Consider the following 19,771-nt stretch of genomic DNA (forward strand, 5'->3'; position numbering starts at 1 on the left):
ATAAACTGTAACTGATACATATTTGTCGGTTCATTGCTGCCGTCTTATCATTTCCTTGTGACTCTCTTGACACTAGTACTAAATTAGCGTATAACATGTTTAGATCCGAAATAAAGTAATTATGTTTTTTTTGTTTCCAAGCTTTGAGAAACGCAAATGTTATAAATAAAGACAACAGTAGTATACCGCTGTTCAAAATTCATAAATCGATAGAGAAAAAACAAATCCGGGTTACAAACTAAAACTGAGGGAAACGTATCAAATATAAGAGAACTACGACACAACAGCGAAATGTAACACACACAGAAACTAACTATAATGTAACAATGGCCATTTTCCTGACTTGGTACAGGGCATTTTATGAAAAAAATGGTGGGTTGAACCTGGTTTTGTGGCATGCCAAACCTCCCTCTTTAATTGCCATGTTAAATATAACATTAAAATGACAACACAACATTACAGGATTACAATACAAATAAAAAGGTGAACATATTTGACAAAGAAACACACAAATGATAGCTAACAAAAGGCACCAGGTTTAAAATTTAATACGCCAGAAGTGCGTTTTGTCCACACAAGACTTACTAGTGACGCCCAGATACAAAAGTTTGAAAGCCAAGTACAAAGTTGAACAGAATCGAGGACCAAAAGTTCAAAAAAGTTTTGCCAAAAAAGGCCAGGGTTTTCTGTCTTGGACCAGAACATCCCTATTATTTAGAATAATTTATACTTTGGCAAACAGTAAATTTTATAAAATGACTATATAAATAAACTCATCATAGATACCATGACTAAATTTAGTATATACGCCAGACTCGCGTTTCGTCTACAAAAGACTTATCAGTGACGCTTGAATCCAAAAAAGTTTAAAAGGCCAAATAAAGTACGAAGTTGAAGAGTATTGAGAACCAAAATTCCTAAAAGTTTTGCCAAATACAGCTAAGGTAATCTATGCCTGAGGTAGAAAAGCCTTAGTATTTCAAAAATTCATAAAAGATATACATGATAAAACTGAAGTATTAACTAATTACAGAAAACATCCGGATAGGTTGGAAAACTTTTAGACATAAATGACTATAGTGATCTGCTTATTCCGTTTTTTTTGATTTTTTTTTATTCAATGTTAATGTGTTTGTCGTCTCTAACGTTGTTCATGAGTACAGTTTATACAGAAATATACCAAAACAATACTACCACGATAAATTGGCATGGTGGTCATTCTAGTTCCAGTTCGTCGTATCAGAATGTAACATTCTTTTTCATATTTTCAAAAGCCCACACCAAAGGGAATTCAAATAATAAAGAGATGTAACTCCAAAAGGTGCAAGACTAAGGTTATTGACCTGGTAATCATTTCTTGCTTAGAATCAAATATCCGACATTCACACATCGTATCGGTATACTATTTCGTGATGGTGACCGTAACTGTTATGAAGCGTTGATTTCAGTCGTTCTTCACTTTGACTCTGTTGAAACAGTTTTTGTAAGGAGTACATCCCTGTTAAGAAGTTCCGTTTGGTGTAAACATGCACGAGTGTAACGTTCTTATAAAGAGATACGTAAACACCACGTGATTGGGGAGAGGAAATATGTTTGCTAGGAAAAGGGAAGTTGAATATTGGAGACTTGAGTAATCACGTCACACATATTTTAGTTTAAAGTCGTATATCTATGCTAATATCAAAGAAACAAAAAAACAATTAAACAGATTCTCTAATTATGGTAGTTAATTAATCGCCTGTCCACTGGGATAATTGAGAAGTTGAGATTATTCAGTACATACAATCTAAATTAAAGAACATTGCAAGATGCTTTTTATTTATTTATTTATTTTTTTTTTGTCAATGAATGTTCTTTCTGTTTGAATTATGTTTCATCTAGATATAATAAACAAGTCTCTCAGTAGGGATTCACAATTTCTACCCATCAAACTCAACAAATATGATGATGATAAAAAAAAGTCTGGCTTTTTGATGTTAACATCTTCGGTGACATTGTTAATTGTATTCAAGGTTGTCGGAATCGTTTAGTTTTCAATGGTGTTTTTTGTATGTTGTTGCTTTTCTTTTTTTCTTCATCATGGTGTTGTTAGTTTATTTTTAACATGAGTTCGAAGGTCCTGAAATGGCTCTGTTTGATAAGACAATGAACCAGATATTTCAATTGAGCTTGGTGTAAAGTATTAAAAAGTGTAGGGATATCAAAAGTTTTTATATTGCAAAATTGGATAAATATTGTGGGAAAAAAAGCTTTCTTCTTAATGTCTTTATACCGATGTCGGTCACCGTATTTAATGTATTATAAATGTTTCACCGATTACCAATCAAAATACTGTCATCAGCAATTAGACCAAAACTAGTTTTATTCATATTATCTTTCATACAATTAATTAGCAAGTAAATCAGGTATAAATTGTGTTCATTTGAAAATCATTGTTTTCTTTGAGTCAGTTTAGTAACGTCTTTTTACAGTTTACACCTGGTTTAATGTGTTGTGTATGTGACATCTTCAAGATCAACAAATTGTTGAACTAATTAAAATGCAATATCATTATTTCTATTCTTCCTAAAACGACCTCCATGTGACTGTCCATGTGTTAAAATATTACATTCCTGTTAAATCAAACTTAAAGGCTACTGTGTTAAAAGATTTGATCTGAAACGGTCGTTTAAGTTTTTGACTGAGCATTTAATAGTTGATTGTCTTTAAAGAGATACATTTGTATATATTGACGAAACAAATTAAAAAAACAAGGCGCTGTAGATAACTTCATGAGTTAATGATTGTAATGTGTGAAGTGAGACGAAGGAGTATTTATTTACTCGTATATTTTTCAGAAATTTCCATTCCTTCTTTTTAAGGCAAGTAACAGTGTGACGTTTTAACTGATGTATTGTGTTTTTAATCTTTTGTTTGATATTCTTTTTGATGCATATATCAATACATTGAAATTTTACCGCCATGATTTGTATTTACTAACAAAATAAACAACTTCCGGTTGTAGACAGAACAACATCATCATATGTGGTCAAATTTCCATTTCCAAGGCATTTTGTTATTTAATACTACCATGGACACTTCCAGTTTATAAGATTTTAAATGAATAATGATTGTTTAATATTGTTGTTTATTGTGTGTTTCCTATTTCCACATTTCCAAATAAATCATTCCTTCCGTCTTTGTTTCGTTTTTTCTGGTTTAGGAAAATAAAAAGATTGACTGGGAAATTAATTAAAACACTGAATATTTTTTTTCTGTTTACGTTCTATGCAATCAGCTATATTAAAATTCAAATAAAATCAAGTTTTCTATAATTTTTTAGTGATTTCATTTGGATTATAGTTCTCATTGCTTTGACAGAAAATACATATGCACAAATAAACAGCTAAATAAATACGTCAAGAAATTTTGCTTATATACTTCACAATGTTCTACAGAATAAATTGAAGGTTTAAATTCTGGATAGAACTTTAGGCGACCATAACGTATTCCTTCTTCAAACCTCAAATTCGCGATTGGTACAGACTGACATCCCAATAAAAACTAATTCATAATGGTAACAGTCGTCTTTCGTTGCCAAATGCCACTGAACATGTAAAATTTGTCATATGGTCATTAACAGCAATTGCCCATGTTGAAAAAACATTTTTGCTTCATTGAGATATGTAAAATAGTTCAAAATGTGTATAATAAAATTATATAAACGATTAGCTACCCGAATATAATATATTTTAACAACTTTTTTTAATTTTGACCATGTGAATCCATCAATTACAGGGAAAATCGGCCCGACCTCTTTACTAGCAAGCAAAACGGATCTATTACTGACTTGGCAATTATATTACATGTTATTTTTATAAAAACATTCGAAAATCTTGATTTGAGTTTATACTGCAAAATAATAATTCAGTATGATCCAAATAAACAATTATGAAAGTTGTACTGGATTTAAGCATATAAATATTGACTTTTTGAAGATAGTATACATGGTATATAAAACCTCAAAAAGTGTACTTTACTTATGCAATACTGTGCAAATAGTTACGGTTAAAAATCGGTCATCATTTAATGTTGTGCATTATTCTTTTCAAAAAATTACAATAAGTAAATGTTCAAATAATATGCTCGCTACGAATCTGCATCACAAATTTATTTATTCATTGCATAAACGTGATAATTACGTATACATAACGCAAATTTGATGAAATGCCAACTTTACATATCATTACAAATTGCTTGCCAATACATAAAATAATCACTTCTTTCTGAAGCATGTGTAATTGTTAAATGAAGCAACACCAATAATTCGATAGAGTAACACCTGATATACCATAACAATAGCACAAATACCTGCCTAATCATGATATATCATCAATTTATGGGTATTGTCTCCCTTGACAATAGCTCTTTCGCTTCCACCTCAAACAAAAGATTTCATGTTTAAAGTCTTGATTTGACTTATAAACTATTAATTGTTTAATTACAATGTACCAGTGTGGGTAATTTATGATCTTAACTGAACATTGTCTTCTTATCGGGTTCTGTCAACAAGGTATTGTTCACGGAACCTATTGTTATCCACAATAAAATAAACATGTGTTGAAATGTGATGATTTACAGTTTAAGATATACATTTGAATGTTGTATCTAGTTAGAACTGATATCCAAACTTAAGGTGGGTAAAACAAGAATTTCACATCTTTGAAAATAAATAACAAATATAAATTATCCTAACAAGCATATTTAATAAATGAAAACAATACATCATAAATGTCATGCATTCGAAGCGGGTTTTTTTTAATTTATAAGGCACGCTCAAAACTGATCGTTTGAAACCCAATTATTCAAAAAGAAAAAAATGTAGCAAATTTACAAGCTTAATGATAAAAAAAAGAATAGCCAAATTCATCTCAAGTCAACTTTGTCTGATATAGTTGGAACTTTAATTTATTATTCTATCAACTTGGAATTTTAGTTATCAAGGGTACCAGAATTATAATTTAGTACCCCAGACGCGCGTTTCGTCTACATAAGACTCATCAGTGACGCTCATATAAGGTATTATGTCAGTACCGAAGAATTGACTTCTGAGACGATGATACCCTCAGGGTCTTAAAGTTCACCAGAAGTGTTGTCGACACGTTGGGTAAATAAAAACAACCACACTTTCCGAATGTCCGACGCGTTTATCTAGATTTACCTCATTAAGAACGCTGAGGGAATATGAACTTTATTTTCATAGTAGTGTCTTATATGATAACATTACCATGACGTTGGATTTAAGATAAAGGTTGCTATTTAAAAAGGGTCGTACTTTGAGCTTGCGTCAGCAACTGCAAGCGTTCTATGATGGCATTTTTTTTTTGTTTCAATGTTTTGTTTTTACTTATGTCTGGTTGTTAATTTACCGGTATTATATTGGGAGATATTCTTTCAATGATTTAGTGTACTTTCTTTTATGTACCTTCAATCTCTGCAATGCAATCGATCAATATGAAAGATAGACAGTTGAAATTTAAGAAACTATTTTGTCCCCGTAATTATTTTTTTCACAGTCCCAAGTTAGGAACTTTTTCATTGTTTGTCTTATATTTTCGCTCCTCTTGTTTTTCTAAATTTGCCAGATATTTGGAATCCGTTGTGTTATACATGTAGTGCCATTAAAAATTTTGCCTACTTACCCTTACTTTTTTTCAACCTCTTCCTACATATAGTTTTAATAGTCATACTTAAAAATCATTTAATAACCTTATTATTGTTTCATAGTGTTTGAAAAAAAAGAAGAAAAAAGGTGTCAGTGTTATATGTATGAAAAAACTAGATTTCCTGCAAAATTTTCAATGTCTTATAACTCAAAAAACAGCACACAGACCTTTATTTGTTTCTGCTTTTCAGTTCCTATATTTATTAACAATGGCTTTATAATAGTCTTTCAAAAATCTTGTTATTTTGAAACAGAGGTGAGAACATTCTTAATTAGTTATCAAAGGTACCAGGATTGTATCATCAAGTTGTCATTAGCAATTTGGTATATCTTTTAAAGTCTCACTCGGTCCTATACTTTTTTACTCTTTCTGATCGTAAAAACCCTATGTAAATCGTTTTAGTGAAAAAATGTATGGTGTTTTGTTATTGCCTGATTGGCATCTTCTCCATATCGTGTTTTATGCATAGTCAAAGCTATTTGTAAGCATATTCCTTAAAAAAAGAATAATGACGTTTCCTGGACAAACTTGTGATGTATATTCCCATTCAAAACTTTTTTTTTATGTTGCACTGTTTCACAAACCACGCCTGTTTTGGGGAGATATATATTCATATATAGTTTGTTTTGAATTCGTACGGGTTCCCAGACATGATCTCTATGTATCGTCACATACAATTTAACTTAGGAATGTTAACAGTTAATGTAGTGGTAGGTACAGAATTTAAAAACTCTTAGAAGTTCAGGCATATAAATGTTGAAAATATTCCGCACAGCCTTATATAGACCTTTGAAAAAATAGTAGTTCATATCAGCCTTCCATTCAAAGATATATTTTTTTCCAAACTTCAGCGTAAAAGTGGTACAGTTTTGGCAGCAAAAGGAGTTCATTTGGGAAATTGCGTTGTCTATATTTACAAAAATGCAACTTTTGGGCTTTACTGAGATATTGAATGACAATCGACTTACAACTACTTTCAAACTAATATTATGTGCTATTAAAGGACCATATTTGCTTTTTTTAGTGATGAAGAATGTAATATTTATGATCCTCTGAAACCAATGGTAAACATACCTAAACAATTAGTAAACAGTTCTATCTATATGTGAAATGAAATATTCTGACACTTTATCACCGATATCATTTAATGACATTGCAATTTGATATTCATATTTTTGCCAAGTAAACCAATTATATAATCGCTTTGGTAATTTATACCACCTCAATTTATAACTTTTAAATATGATATCAAATATAATATTTCATGCATATTAAATTTCCTTTGAGATGCCTGTTTAATTGATAACCATCTTAATGTTTTTGCTTATCACATACACTCCTAGCATATACCCACCTGGCCCAAGTTTGTCAATGGAGCCTCTGGCATTTTGTTATCTACTATGTATAGCTATTTGGATCTGCAAGAGACATAGATTAATGTAAAGTTTCAAACAAACATATCAAATAAAGAATTTATCAGTCTGTAACCGAAGGCTTTTTTTCGATATTGGTCGAGATATTATAATCTGCAGTTTCACATATCACTCTTTGGAATTAATTACTTTTATGGGCTGATTAATTAGTAAATAAATACTCACTAATTCAGTTAGAAAAATTATTTTAGTCGGTTAGCAGAATTTTTACCCATGCTTAATTGTGAATCCATCTAATATGCTTTGCTTTTGCCTACCTTAACCACGGCAGAAACTATTACCTTGTTTATTTATGAACATTGGTAGATTGTGAGATCCCGATATATATATGCGTAAACAGATATCCATAGAGACATGAACTCTTGTTCTTAAACAGACAATAATTCAACATAATAAAGAAAAAAACTTCAGAAGTATTTTGTTCTCTTTTAATTCACATTTACGTGATGTATATATACATAAAGATATTTAGGAACATTTTCTTTTTAAAGATAATTCTCGAATTAACATTAATGAATAAAACGTTTAATAAAGACCAAAACTAGTTCGACCAGCAGTATACTACTGATGCCTTTATTTCAAATTATACATCAATTCACGTGTCAGAAAACTCGTTATCGTCGGATTCTCCAATAACGATATTTGAATAATGTTTAAAATCTGTACAATCTGATGAATGACTGATAAGTAATGCCAAAACCAAGATCTTATTGGCAATCATATCACATCTCCTCATATCCATATATATCTTTAGAAATAGTATATTTGCTTACAAAGCAGCTACTTAATGTTATTTTTGTCTAAACTGAATTATCTCATCAAACGTTTTATGAACGGCATCATGATGTTGTTGGTGTCATATCATATGGAATATATTGGTCCTAAAGAACCAATTGTACGATTCATGTGTTGGAGGCACAATTCCGTTTTCATTTTTTATATTTAAATCAATGTTTTAAGTAGGATTTTTTATTATAGTTTTGTCAATAAGTTGAGGTTTCGTAGACTATTATTCTACCTGTCTTTTTCTTTTGCCTGGGTATTGTTAGTTCTTTTTAGTAAGATTTTTATCGTCTTTTTGTTTTACTCATGTACTGAAAATCATATGAAAAGTATAAATCCAGGTCCTACAATACAACACTATTCGCATTAAGTGTTTATAAACCCTTACAATGAACTGTCATACATCATATGGTCATGTACGATATTGTTGTATTCAATGCTAGGCATCTGATTGGTTTTATGAAGTAGTTCATAAAACAACTTTAATAACCTTAGCGGTACCAATTTTCCTGCACCAGATGCGCATTTCGACAATACATGTCTCTTCAGTGATGCTCGTGGCCCAAATATTTGAAATCCAAAGCTTATAAAAGATGAAGAGCTATAAACCAAAAGGTTGAAAAATGTCTGATTATTCTATAATTTGCTTTAAAAGAATATGCTAAATTTAAGGATATTTTATTCATATATTCAGGTTCGGAAAAGGTTCGACGATAATATTAAATTTCAAAATCTAAATAATGCCATGATGACAATACAGAAACACACATCATAAGATAGCAAATTTAAAACGATAAACAAAAACAACCTTTGCTCATATTTCTAAACAACTATTTGACATGACTGTTAAAATTATTTTATATCAAACGTGTATCTTTGATGCAACACTAGTTTTTGTTTATGAAGACATTGAGATTATTTATAAATAAAATAAAGACAAATAAGATTAAGTTTTAAAATAACCACAAAGATATTGATCTTTCATGCTTAATGTTTGCTTGGGGTAACATCGTGGGAATAGATCTTTGTCTCATTAACATAGTCAGTATATACATTTAGTATACATGTATCTACAAAATTTATTTACGCAACAAATAAAACTGTTTTTTTTTATGTAATAAATTCAGTTATTGAGGATGTTAATGTAAACTTGAATGTGCATCTTATCTAAAAACAAAATATTCACCACAACAAACAAACAGTTAGAACGTGGATTTAGAAGTGGTCTTCACCTTCAAGTTGAAAGCTTGAGTTAGAATAGTTTAAAATTCATAAACTGGTCGTTCAAATAATCATCATTTCTATTCTTTTATGTCTTGTTTAATATCTATAATTGTTTCATCATAGTTAAGAGACGAATGCAATTGAGAATGGAAATGGGGAATGTGTCAAAGAGACAAAAACCCGACCATGGAGAGATGCAGCAGATTATCGAAGACTATTTATTTTAAGTCAAGCGATTGATTAACCTTTAATATGGTACAGACACTCTTTACTTGTTAATGATGTTATGTGCATTATTTTTTGTCAATCCAAGTCGAATGTTATGACTATAGGTGGAAACTCGGGGAAGTGAAAACAACTAATAGCTAACTCTTCGTATGATCAAGATAAACATTCCATATTGGAAAAAGGGAGGGGGTACTGATTGTTTTCTTCTCCTGTGGCTTTACTCAATCGACATATGCAGATATCTCAGCTAGATTCCTGTAGTTAGGAGAACATATAAACACTGATTTCCAAATTATGTGCCGGCTCTTCTTATTTCGTTGTTCAAGTTAATGGTCGTCATATTTGTAGCTACATTGTGTAAGTTTCATACTGTGTGTTTTAGCTTACGACGTCTGATCTAGAAAATGACACTTAATTATACTTTCCGGAGCATCTAAGATAATTTTGGCGTAGTCTTTTGCTTATTACGCACTGTTTTCTGGATTATTTTTTTTTACGTATTTCGGTTATTTGTCATAGCGCTATAAGTTTCCTTTCGTCATATAAGGTTTGGATGTCCACTTGAAACCATTAGCCTGTTTCTTCTTAGTAATTATTCATCGAGCATTGTAATTTCTTTTAAAACTTTAATTTCATCTATCGATCTAATATTTAAAACATTTTATTTCTATTTAATTTACCCTCACATATATTTTATACAGTCAAACATTTGTAGTCATATATTTCATGAAACATCTACTGTTAGAAAAATCGTCCATCATCTTTTTTTTTTCTTGAGACAGATCAGTGAAAATTATACACAAAACTATTGCAAGATAGATATAGATGACTGAATAATGTTTATCTATTGTGAATTTATTAGCTTGTGTATTCTATCTTAATATTCTGAGAAGTGATCTTTTAGAAAACCGAAACGCAGATGTATGTTCTTATCTAATGTACTTGTGGAGCAGGATCTGCTTACACTTCTAAAGCAACTGAGATCATCACCAGTTTTTGGCGAGGTTCATGTTGCTTAGTGTTTAGTTTTCTATGTTGTGTCCGTGTACTATTGTTTGTCTGTTTGTCTTTTTCTTTTTTAGGCATGGCATTGTCAATTCATTTTCGATCTATGAGTTTGGCAGTGCCTCTGGTATCATTCGCCCCTCTCGTAATGGATAATTAAATTACTTCATCATTTTTTTCTTGGATTGCATGACGCTTTTTCGTTGTTTCCAGATTCTTATTATCTATGTTTTTCTAAATTATCTTTTAAAAAACATTGTGCCATATCAGTCCTCATGAATAATTGACACTTTTGGGTATTTATGAAATAAATCATTTAATGCACAAAGAGGATTTCATTTTCGCCACAGTACACATTTGTATTCCATATAACACATATTTACTATTAAGTCTACCATTTGTTTCCCTTGATATCCTCAATGAGGTTTTAGAGGAGACATAAGTCTACAGAAACTCTTTAATCAACACATTATCAGAGTCCATGGTGCATTAAGTGCATTCTTTACAGATCTCAATGCATGCAAAAAGTGCATTTTTTACTATTATTGACATAACAGTGTTAATATGGGTGGCTTAATAGGAACTGACATAATTTGATGTTGCAACTATGTATTATGCAGCTCAACAATAGACACCTATACAACAATTTACTATCATATCTTTAATCTTTTTCTGAATGATAACAGTTCATGAGCGTGTAAGACTGAACACTCTATTGAGAAGTTAATCATCTAGAATCGATAATGTTTAAAATCAGATCAACTTTCTATGCTTCATTATAATTTCATTTTTCTGCACGCAATGATCTGGAATGTCATTTTAACAACATTTAACTAATCAAAATTAAAACACATTGTTCATAACATTTTCTTAAGCATTAATAAGCGATATTGCTGCTAGCATCTACAGTTCATTCATTAATAGTTATCCCACACTGACACACCAAGTCCGATTGGGATAACTATTTTACATCCCAGCTGTTTAAGATTAGACGAAAAACCATTTACAATTCATAAAATCTAGTTAAGAACGCCACACAACCATTATAATATACTTTATATATTACTTTATGACCCTCGAACACGATGAGTAGATACCAAACAATGTTAACTCGCCCCGCTTTATAAATAAATCGCCCCACTCTTAATTACCGACTCGCCCCACTTTTTAAAAAGTGTAAAATCAAATTGAATAATCAGTCTGACAACTCACTTATTAACGAAAAAGGTTTAAACCCCACTGAATAAAGGTCTGCCAACTCGCCCCACTTATAAAAAGATCTTGCTTCTTTTAAGTATGTTAAATTACTGTTAATTCGTATCCAGTCGTCCTGGTGTAGTGGTATGTGTCGTGACTTGATATGCTTAAGGTCTTGGTTTCGAATCCAAGCATATACACTGGAGTTTTCTACGTGAATTTTGATAGATAGTCTTTTTCGTATTATTAATTATAAGTTTTATAGTGGATTTGACATTCCCGCCAAAATGTTACAGAGCAAAGGAAAGCATGCAAAACAAAAAAAAAACTCACACTGGGTTGATCTGGTATGGATGATCCGGCTCAGATCACCCCTGTTAGAACAAAGGAGCTGGGATGTAATAAACCTTGATACTAAATCAACAGGTATAAATATATGTTGGTTAACTATTCATTGGGATATGTATTGTTCAAACTTTATTATTATTTCATAAATATAGTTTAATTCTCTTTTCATATACATTGTATACATTAAGGTGGTACCTAACACTACAGGGAGATAACTGTGGAAAGTCAGCTAAACGTTTTAATTACGTTGTGTTGTAAAAGGAATATTAAGCTTCTCAATGATCAAAATTGGTATTTGTCAAATTGCTATATAACCAGTGTAATTTTTCTGACAAAACGGTTGGTTCAAAATTTTTTTATATTTTTGTTAAAGGGTCAAAGTAAATACTTTGACAAAATTTCATGAAAATTAAACGAGCCAAATTAATTTTAGTGAACGTGTTGGGTACCACCTTAAACTGAATTTACAACAATGTTTATTGTTATAGATAAATAGATATTCACTTGTATAGTTTTTATAACTGTATGCATGTTTGATGCGTTGTATTTGTTGTAATTCTTGAAAATAATAAAATTTAGAAAAGAAACATATAATGAAATCAAATATGAAATTATATAAGCATTACAAAATTATAAGAAAAAATACCAAACTCCAAGATAACTACAAAAAGGTAGAAGTCTACAAAAACTGTAGTGATTTGGTGAAATGCTTTAATTTGACAACATAAACTCTACACTTTGATAAAAACTTAATACTCAGTGTATTAATTTGTTATCTATAAACTATCATAGGGGTCCTTTGTACACATATTAAGATAGATTTATCTTTTACTTTATGTTTGTATTCAGAGTGAGATTTAAAACAAGTTCCCTAATCAGAGTTCCTCTATAGATCTGCATATTTAGTCTGCATTAACTACAAATTGCTATAAAACATAAAAGATTACATACCCTTTTCCAATTATAAGCTTTAAAAGGACTTGTATCAAAAACCGAAAGTTTTACCAAATAGTTATCAAAGGTACCAGGATTATAATTAAGTACGCCAGACGCGCGTTTCGTCTACATAAGACTCATCAGTGACGCTCATATCAAAATATTTATAAAGCCCAACAAGTACAAAGTTGAAGAGCATTAAGATCCAAAATTCCAAAAAGTTGTGCCAAATAATGATAGGTTAATCTATGCCTGGGATAAGAAAATCCTTAGTTTTTACCAAAGAAACAAACGACTGTTATCATAAACTACAAATTATTTAAGTAAGTTTTGTAATTAAATGCAACGAATCTGTACTCTTTCTTTAAACTTTTTTCATGAGAGAACGTCTTTGAATTTGGCATGGCAACACTAAAGCTCAAACCTAGTTAGATCCATCCTACAAATGTTGATGTTCTATTGTTTTCAATAGATGACGACGCATATGTTCCAATTGCCGTACCTATAATTCTGTCTCCTTTTTCCTCCGACTGTTACCTACCGAATTAGATTATCACCGGGTTGGTACTTACATGAACAACACGAAGGGTGCCACATAAAGCTATAGAGCATGATCTCCATACCCTTCCGGAGCATCTGAGACTTCCACCCCCCCCCCCCCCAAGTTTTTGGTTGGATTCTTCTTGCTCAGTCCTTAGTTTTCTATGTTGTGTTGTATGTACTTTTGTTTATCTGATTGTCTTTCATTTTAGTCATGGCGTTGTAAGGTTTTTTTTACTTATGAATTTTAAAATTCTTTTAGTATCTTTTGCCTTTCTTTTCTATTTTTTAATGTTGAATCCGAGTGGAAGTTCGTCACGACATAGTGAGTATCGGCAAAGTATCAATAGTGGTATTTTCTTTAAAAAATAGCGTCATGTTTTCATGGTTTTCATACTTTCTGGCTATGATCACTGTTATTTACAGCACGTACCAAAAAAGGATGGTGGTATTCTTTACAGCCCTTGCACGATTTTGGTCAAATATTTTTGTTATGCCATGTTTATGACGTCAGAGTGTCATCTAAAATTTTTACACAGAAGAGACTATCCTATCCCCTTCTTTGTAACACATAAACCCTACTCAACTCAAATATACGAGAATGCATGTAATTAGATCACTTAAGATTTTGTATTTATAAATATTCCGCGAGTAACTGGCAGAAGTATAACATTTTAGTAGCCATGTTCACAAAACAAATACAATACATTTTTTGACGTAAGATTTGTTAAAAACATCAAACAAAACTTCAAATAACGGCTAAAGTGATTGACATATTTATTTTCCTTCGTTCTAAAAATCATGAACTTGTTTACAACATTTTAAATACAAGATGGGTTAAATGTTCAAAGAACATTTTAAACTAATTTCTATTGTGCATTTAATAGCATTTAAAATAAGATTAAGATTAACTTAATGCACCTAATGATTGTACTCACTGACCACATAATAAAACACGTATTAGTATTGTATCTTTCCTTAATATTTTACAAGTAAGTAAACGGCACGAAGAATATAAAATGTAACAGGATTATGATTATTTTTCTCTGACTGTTTAATTATTACATTACAAAGAAGAATGACAAGGTTGTTAATATTGACCTCTGTTGAAAATTGTTTAATGAAAAAAGAAATTTAACTAAGATTGAATAATGCACTCCAAATATATTTTAAAAATGTATAAAACTAAATGGAAAAGACTTTGCTCCTTTTTTGTAATTATTTAATTCTTTTCACATTAATCTACTCTTTTTTCCTGAAATGTACTTTAACAAGTCAGGATTTATGGCAGTTGTTATCAAATATTCCGTCCTATGTATGTTGGCGTTTGTTTTTGTTGAAGTTCAGTGTTCCCGTTGTTCCATTTTCCCTCTTATAATTGATATGTTTCCCTTTGGTTTAGTTTGTAACCCGGATTTGTTTTTCTCTCAATCGATTTATGAATTCTGAACATCGGTATACTACTGTTGCCTTTATTTAACTAATATTGGTTTTCACACTATTTTTGCACTTACATTAAGTAGCTGCCAAAAAACTTGGCAGCACATTATGTCTAATAAAGTCTAGTAATGTGTGCCATATTTATGTCTTATATAGTTATATTGCTCTTTGATACAAATTGGTTGATCTTACGCAAATCATATCAACAGAAAATTAGATACAACATATCACATCTACAAGATTCATATCGGTCGATACATTCTGAAATAATTTAACTTTGGATGTAACGCGTCTTCTGATTGGCTGACGTTATTTTGTTATGAGCCCATAGACATAATTTAGTCATGTGACCGTGACGTCATCAACGTTTTTTCATGGTTTTCTACGGTTTAACAGTTGGAAAGCAAGTCCTTGGAAACGTCCGTTGTCGTCAAGCTTTATCAGCAACAATAGCAGGGGGAATTAATTAGGTGGCGCTACAGTCGTCCGTAACGTCAAAAAGTCCGCCAAATCAATCGCCTAAAAGATTGACGTTTAAAGTAATTTTTGCAACTTGTCATGCTTTTATTACAATTAAATTTTAAAATTTAAAGGTTTTGTGACCAATATAATTTCTTTACGACATACAAACATTACAAAAAATAGCTTGTTATTGCTATTCCTTTATCCTGTCAGTTCTAAAAAAAATTAGCCATCTTTTTTGTTCGCCAAAAAAATCGATTTTTCCTAATTTAACGTTTGCGTATCCAAATACAGAAAAGAACGGTTATAATCTTAAATGAAACCGGGAAACCTATTTCAAATTTATACACTGTTTTGAAGCCATCATTTTTTACTTTTATACATCAATTTTAGTGACCACCAGCCATGTCAATTTTTATCTGGTTTTAGCTACGTTTCTACTTCAAAACAGTAAAGTTTAGCTTCTTTTCATTGTACCTGTTTCAAAGTGCTTTAAAATACTGATTTTATTAAAGACATGAATGAAATTTTGATTAAAAGTTGTGGATTTTCACAATTCCATACGACACTTGTATTTTAAAGTAACTAAAACCCCTTTTGATCCCCTACACAAATTGACGGTGACATTGTTTTCTTTTTTCAACATACGTCATGTAACGTTTATAACAAAATATGTGTCAGGGTCATGTGCATAGTAAAAATTTACACATTGGAAAAGTGAAACAACAAACAAAGATCTTCTTTATTGCGTTTAAAGCTAAACGTCTTGGAAAATTCTGACAGATCTGACAAACTATTGATAGCCTACTGTACAGTATGGATGGACAAAAGCACAAAAATAGCAATAGAAAATGCATTGCAAAGAAAATTCTGTAGGAAAAAAAACATATGAAAAAAGAAAATGAAGGTCAGTTAATAAAATCTTGCTTATATTATTATCTCTTTACTTAGTAAGCTATATTTCCATTCTCAATTTTATAGTAATAAGAGCAAAAACTAGCTTATCAAGCCAAGTCAGCCAAACAAGAAGTTTATTTGTAGAGATGTGTTCTTACAAAATTGTATTTATTCAAATGGCAAATTCTTGTCAAATTTAAGCATCTTTGATCATTATTGAAGTAAAATGCACAAAATTTGTCCCACCAGTTTCATTTCATTTCCTATTACTAGTATTCAGATAAAGTATATATACAATACTTTGTTTATAAATATGTAATTATTTAAAGAAGCTGATACAGCAACCTTTTCAAGAGAAGAAGCCCCAAAAAGTTTACTTTCATAATCTATAAAATACCCTGAGAAATAAGACAAAGGGCTACTGTGCAAGCTAATCTAATAGTTTAATTTTACAATAATAATGATTCTGAAATTCAAAATTGTGTCACTTTCACTCATAATTTAAAGCATATATTTTTTTTACAGAATTTCTGTCAATATTTTTGGTATAAAACTTATAAATCCCTTTTTTGTATTTTACTGTTCAACTAAGAAACATAGGCTTGAGTTTAAAGGCTCTCTTAATTTGAAAAAAATTGTTGAGACTCTTGGTCACACTTTATAGAATATAAAATATATATGATCAGTACTATTTATTTAATAATTATATCAATTTTCAGAAAGATTATTGAAATTGTATAAACTGTTTTATTGCATTTTAAAATATAATCAGAAGTGTTTAAAAAAATTCTGCATGTAGTATATTTCATCCGCCAGATCTAATTTCTTCCAATATAGCTAGGTTTTTAATTTTACATGTAGGTGTCATTATCCACATTTCTGAATTGTTTTTTTTTTTTTACTGCAGTAATATTTTATCTTTTAATATTTACATTTAATTAGTCCTTCTCTGAAAAATAGGGGGAAGTATCTCTTCTTTATATTATCATAACATAGTTATAAATCGAGTTTCGTTTATTTTCTTTCTAATTTTTGTAAAGTAAACTCCTTTTTTTAATTTTTATGCATTTTGCTGGGTTTTTATTTTTGACTGGTGATATTAAGGGGAGATAACCACTTGCACAAATCGGCATAAAAACCACCGCTTCGGTTTGAAATCAATTTGACGTTTGCGTATCCAACATTCTATTGCCGAGATATTCATATCGAGTGTTTGTCTTAATGAGATGCTTTATTAAATTTAAATTCAGCCCATCATTTTTAGTTTCCTCGTAAATATTTAGATTTTTCGTTCAGGAGACTTGACAATTTTCACCCAAACTCCAAGTTTGCAGATAAAATAAAGAATAAAGGACTTTGATTTGATGTGTGAGCTTTGACGAGAATAAACTATGGATACTCAAGATTAGTTAGGTCAATAAGTTTTTATTACGACAATAGTATTCAGTGAGTTAAAATGAGGTTTGTCTCATCCGTTTTTTTACTGAATTTTCACGGTCACGTGACTCTATTGTTGCTGATAAACTTGGGGTCAAACCGTGACCTGCTTTCCAACTGTAAAATAGAATTTAGAATAATTAAATTATAAGAAATGACTGTAATATTTTTTCTGTCTATTTGAAATAACATAAAAAATGTGGTGCACATGGTTAAATAACCCGCTACGCGCGTTATTCAGTGTGCACCAAATTTTTTATGTTATTTCTTCATAGACAGAAAAAAACATTACAGTCATTCCTTAAATAAAAAAAAAATAATATTCAAAGATACTCTCTTTGAAACTACGGGAATCTCTCAAATTGTCTGATTCAATTCTAATTTTTATAGACATTCTCTCTTCTTGTTTTTATTGCAGATTTATTTTTTGGTTAATAAGCTGTTTCATTGTCACAACACATAGCTCCTTTTATTCAGTTTATTAATAAAACTTAGAATCAAGACGGGGAATAGGTCGAAGAGACATCTATCCGACCTAAGAGCGGAAAACAGCCCAAGGCTTCCAATTGGTCTTCAAAACAACGAGAAAATATATGCCAACTGTGTTCAAAATATAACAAAAAAATAACAAACATATTGATAAATTTAATTCGTTTTTACTAAATAGTCTTATATTTCTTGTCTACAACAGACACATTAATTGAAGTTATGGAAATGTTGTGAGACAAATAATGCACTAATTAGGTACGATGCCAATATCCCTGTAGACGACTATTGTATCATGAATAACCTTCGTCGCGTGGGCTTGTGACCAAAAGTAAAAGAAGCCAAAATAAAATTCTGTCCATAGACCTCCTTGTCCGCATTATCATTACTATACTTCCATTTAATTGCACACGATCAACGCTTTAACATAATAATGACAGATCATCTAACTATGGGCGTAAACCAGTGCGTTTCAAAAGATTAAAATATCTCTTGTCTCTGTTCCTTCTCATGTTGAATTTTATGCGGAAAAGATAAATTTCTAAAAAAAAAAAAGAAAACAAAAGCATTTTTTTTTAATAGTTTTAGCTAACAATTCTAGAGACAATTAAATGATAAGAAGGGCTTTTCGTGCGTTTAATATTTTTATGTTTAACTGTATATCAAGTATCTTACAGATACAATCTTAAAATTATTTTGTTGGGTCGTTAGAGGTTTATTTGATCGTGTTAGTTTTGAATGTCTACACAATTTTATATTCTATAAAGATTAAAGTAATTCGGTGTATTAGCCATGCGTTAATCTCCTTTAGAATAGAGCAAAGCTTGTAAAGGCTTAGTCTGTAAAATAGAACTCAAGGTGTATAATTATGCAAATAATTGTATAGTAACTTCTCTGGTGCAACCCTTTCTGCAGTGAGGCTATCTACTTTTTTTGTAATATGATATTCGATGAGACAAAGTGATGATTTCTTTGGTGAAATAAAATTTCTATTGGATAAGGAATGTACCAAAAGTTATCTTTAAAACACAAATCTTTTCCTCTATTGGGATTTGATGGCTTTTATTTTCAAAAATAAGAGGTAAGTAATTTTGTGCAAAGAATGAGATTTTCTTTTAAAGTTTTTAATGATTTATTTTTATTGCATTAACGAAATATGCTTGTATGATAGTTTGTATTTTTGTATTGAAAGGGATAAGTCGGTCGATGCCACTGCTGGTGGACGTTTCGTCCCGGAGGGTATCACCAGCCCAGTAGTCAGCACTTCGGTGTTGACATGAATATCAATTATGTGGTCATTTTTATAAATTTCCTGTTAACAAAACTTTAAATTTTTCGAAAAACTAAGGATTTTCTTATCCCAGGCATAGATTACCTTAGCCGTATTTGGCACAACTTTTTGGAATTTTGGATCCTCATTGCTCTTCAATTTTGTACTTGTTTGGCATTTTTAACTATTTTGATATGAGCGTCACTGATGAGTCTTATGCAGACGAAACGAGCGTCTGGCGTACTAAATTATAATCCTGGTATCTTTCAGTGGCGGATCCAGAGGGGGGGTTCCGGGGGTCCGCACCCCCCCCTTTATTTTGGCCGATCAACGCATTTGAATCGGGACATATGTTTGCACCCCCCTGCACCCCCCCCCCC

General features: G+C 30.8%; 1 protein-coding gene across 2 annotated transcripts in view; it reads left to right on the forward strand.

Annotated features, from left to right (window-relative positions):
- Nucleotides 1–2,730: 2,730 nt before the first annotated feature.
- The window catches only part of LOC143072671 (exoskeleton protein RP43-like), a 42,198-nt gene continuing 25,157 nt past the window's right edge, over nt 2,731–19,771 (forward strand). Inside the window, exon 1 of one of the 2 annotated variants that reach the window (XM_076247729.1) lies at nt 2,731–2,861. Coding sequence is in view for 1 of the 2 variants with exons in the window: in XM_076247726.1 (XP_076103841.1) it covers nt 19,177–19,202 (26 nt within the window). In the remaining variant the exon portion in view is untranslated. Of the gene's footprint in view, nt 2,862–18,935; nt 19,203–19,771 lie in introns of those variants that run through there. The other variant, XM_076247726.1, reaches the window with a different exon arrangement.

Source organism: Mytilus galloprovincialis, chromosome 4, assembly GCF_965363235.1.
Source record: "Mytilus galloprovincialis chromosome 4, xbMytGall1.hap1.1, whole genome shotgun sequence".
NCBI classification, from domain to species: domain Eukaryota; kingdom Metazoa; phylum Mollusca; class Bivalvia; order Mytilida; family Mytilidae; genus Mytilus; species Mytilus galloprovincialis.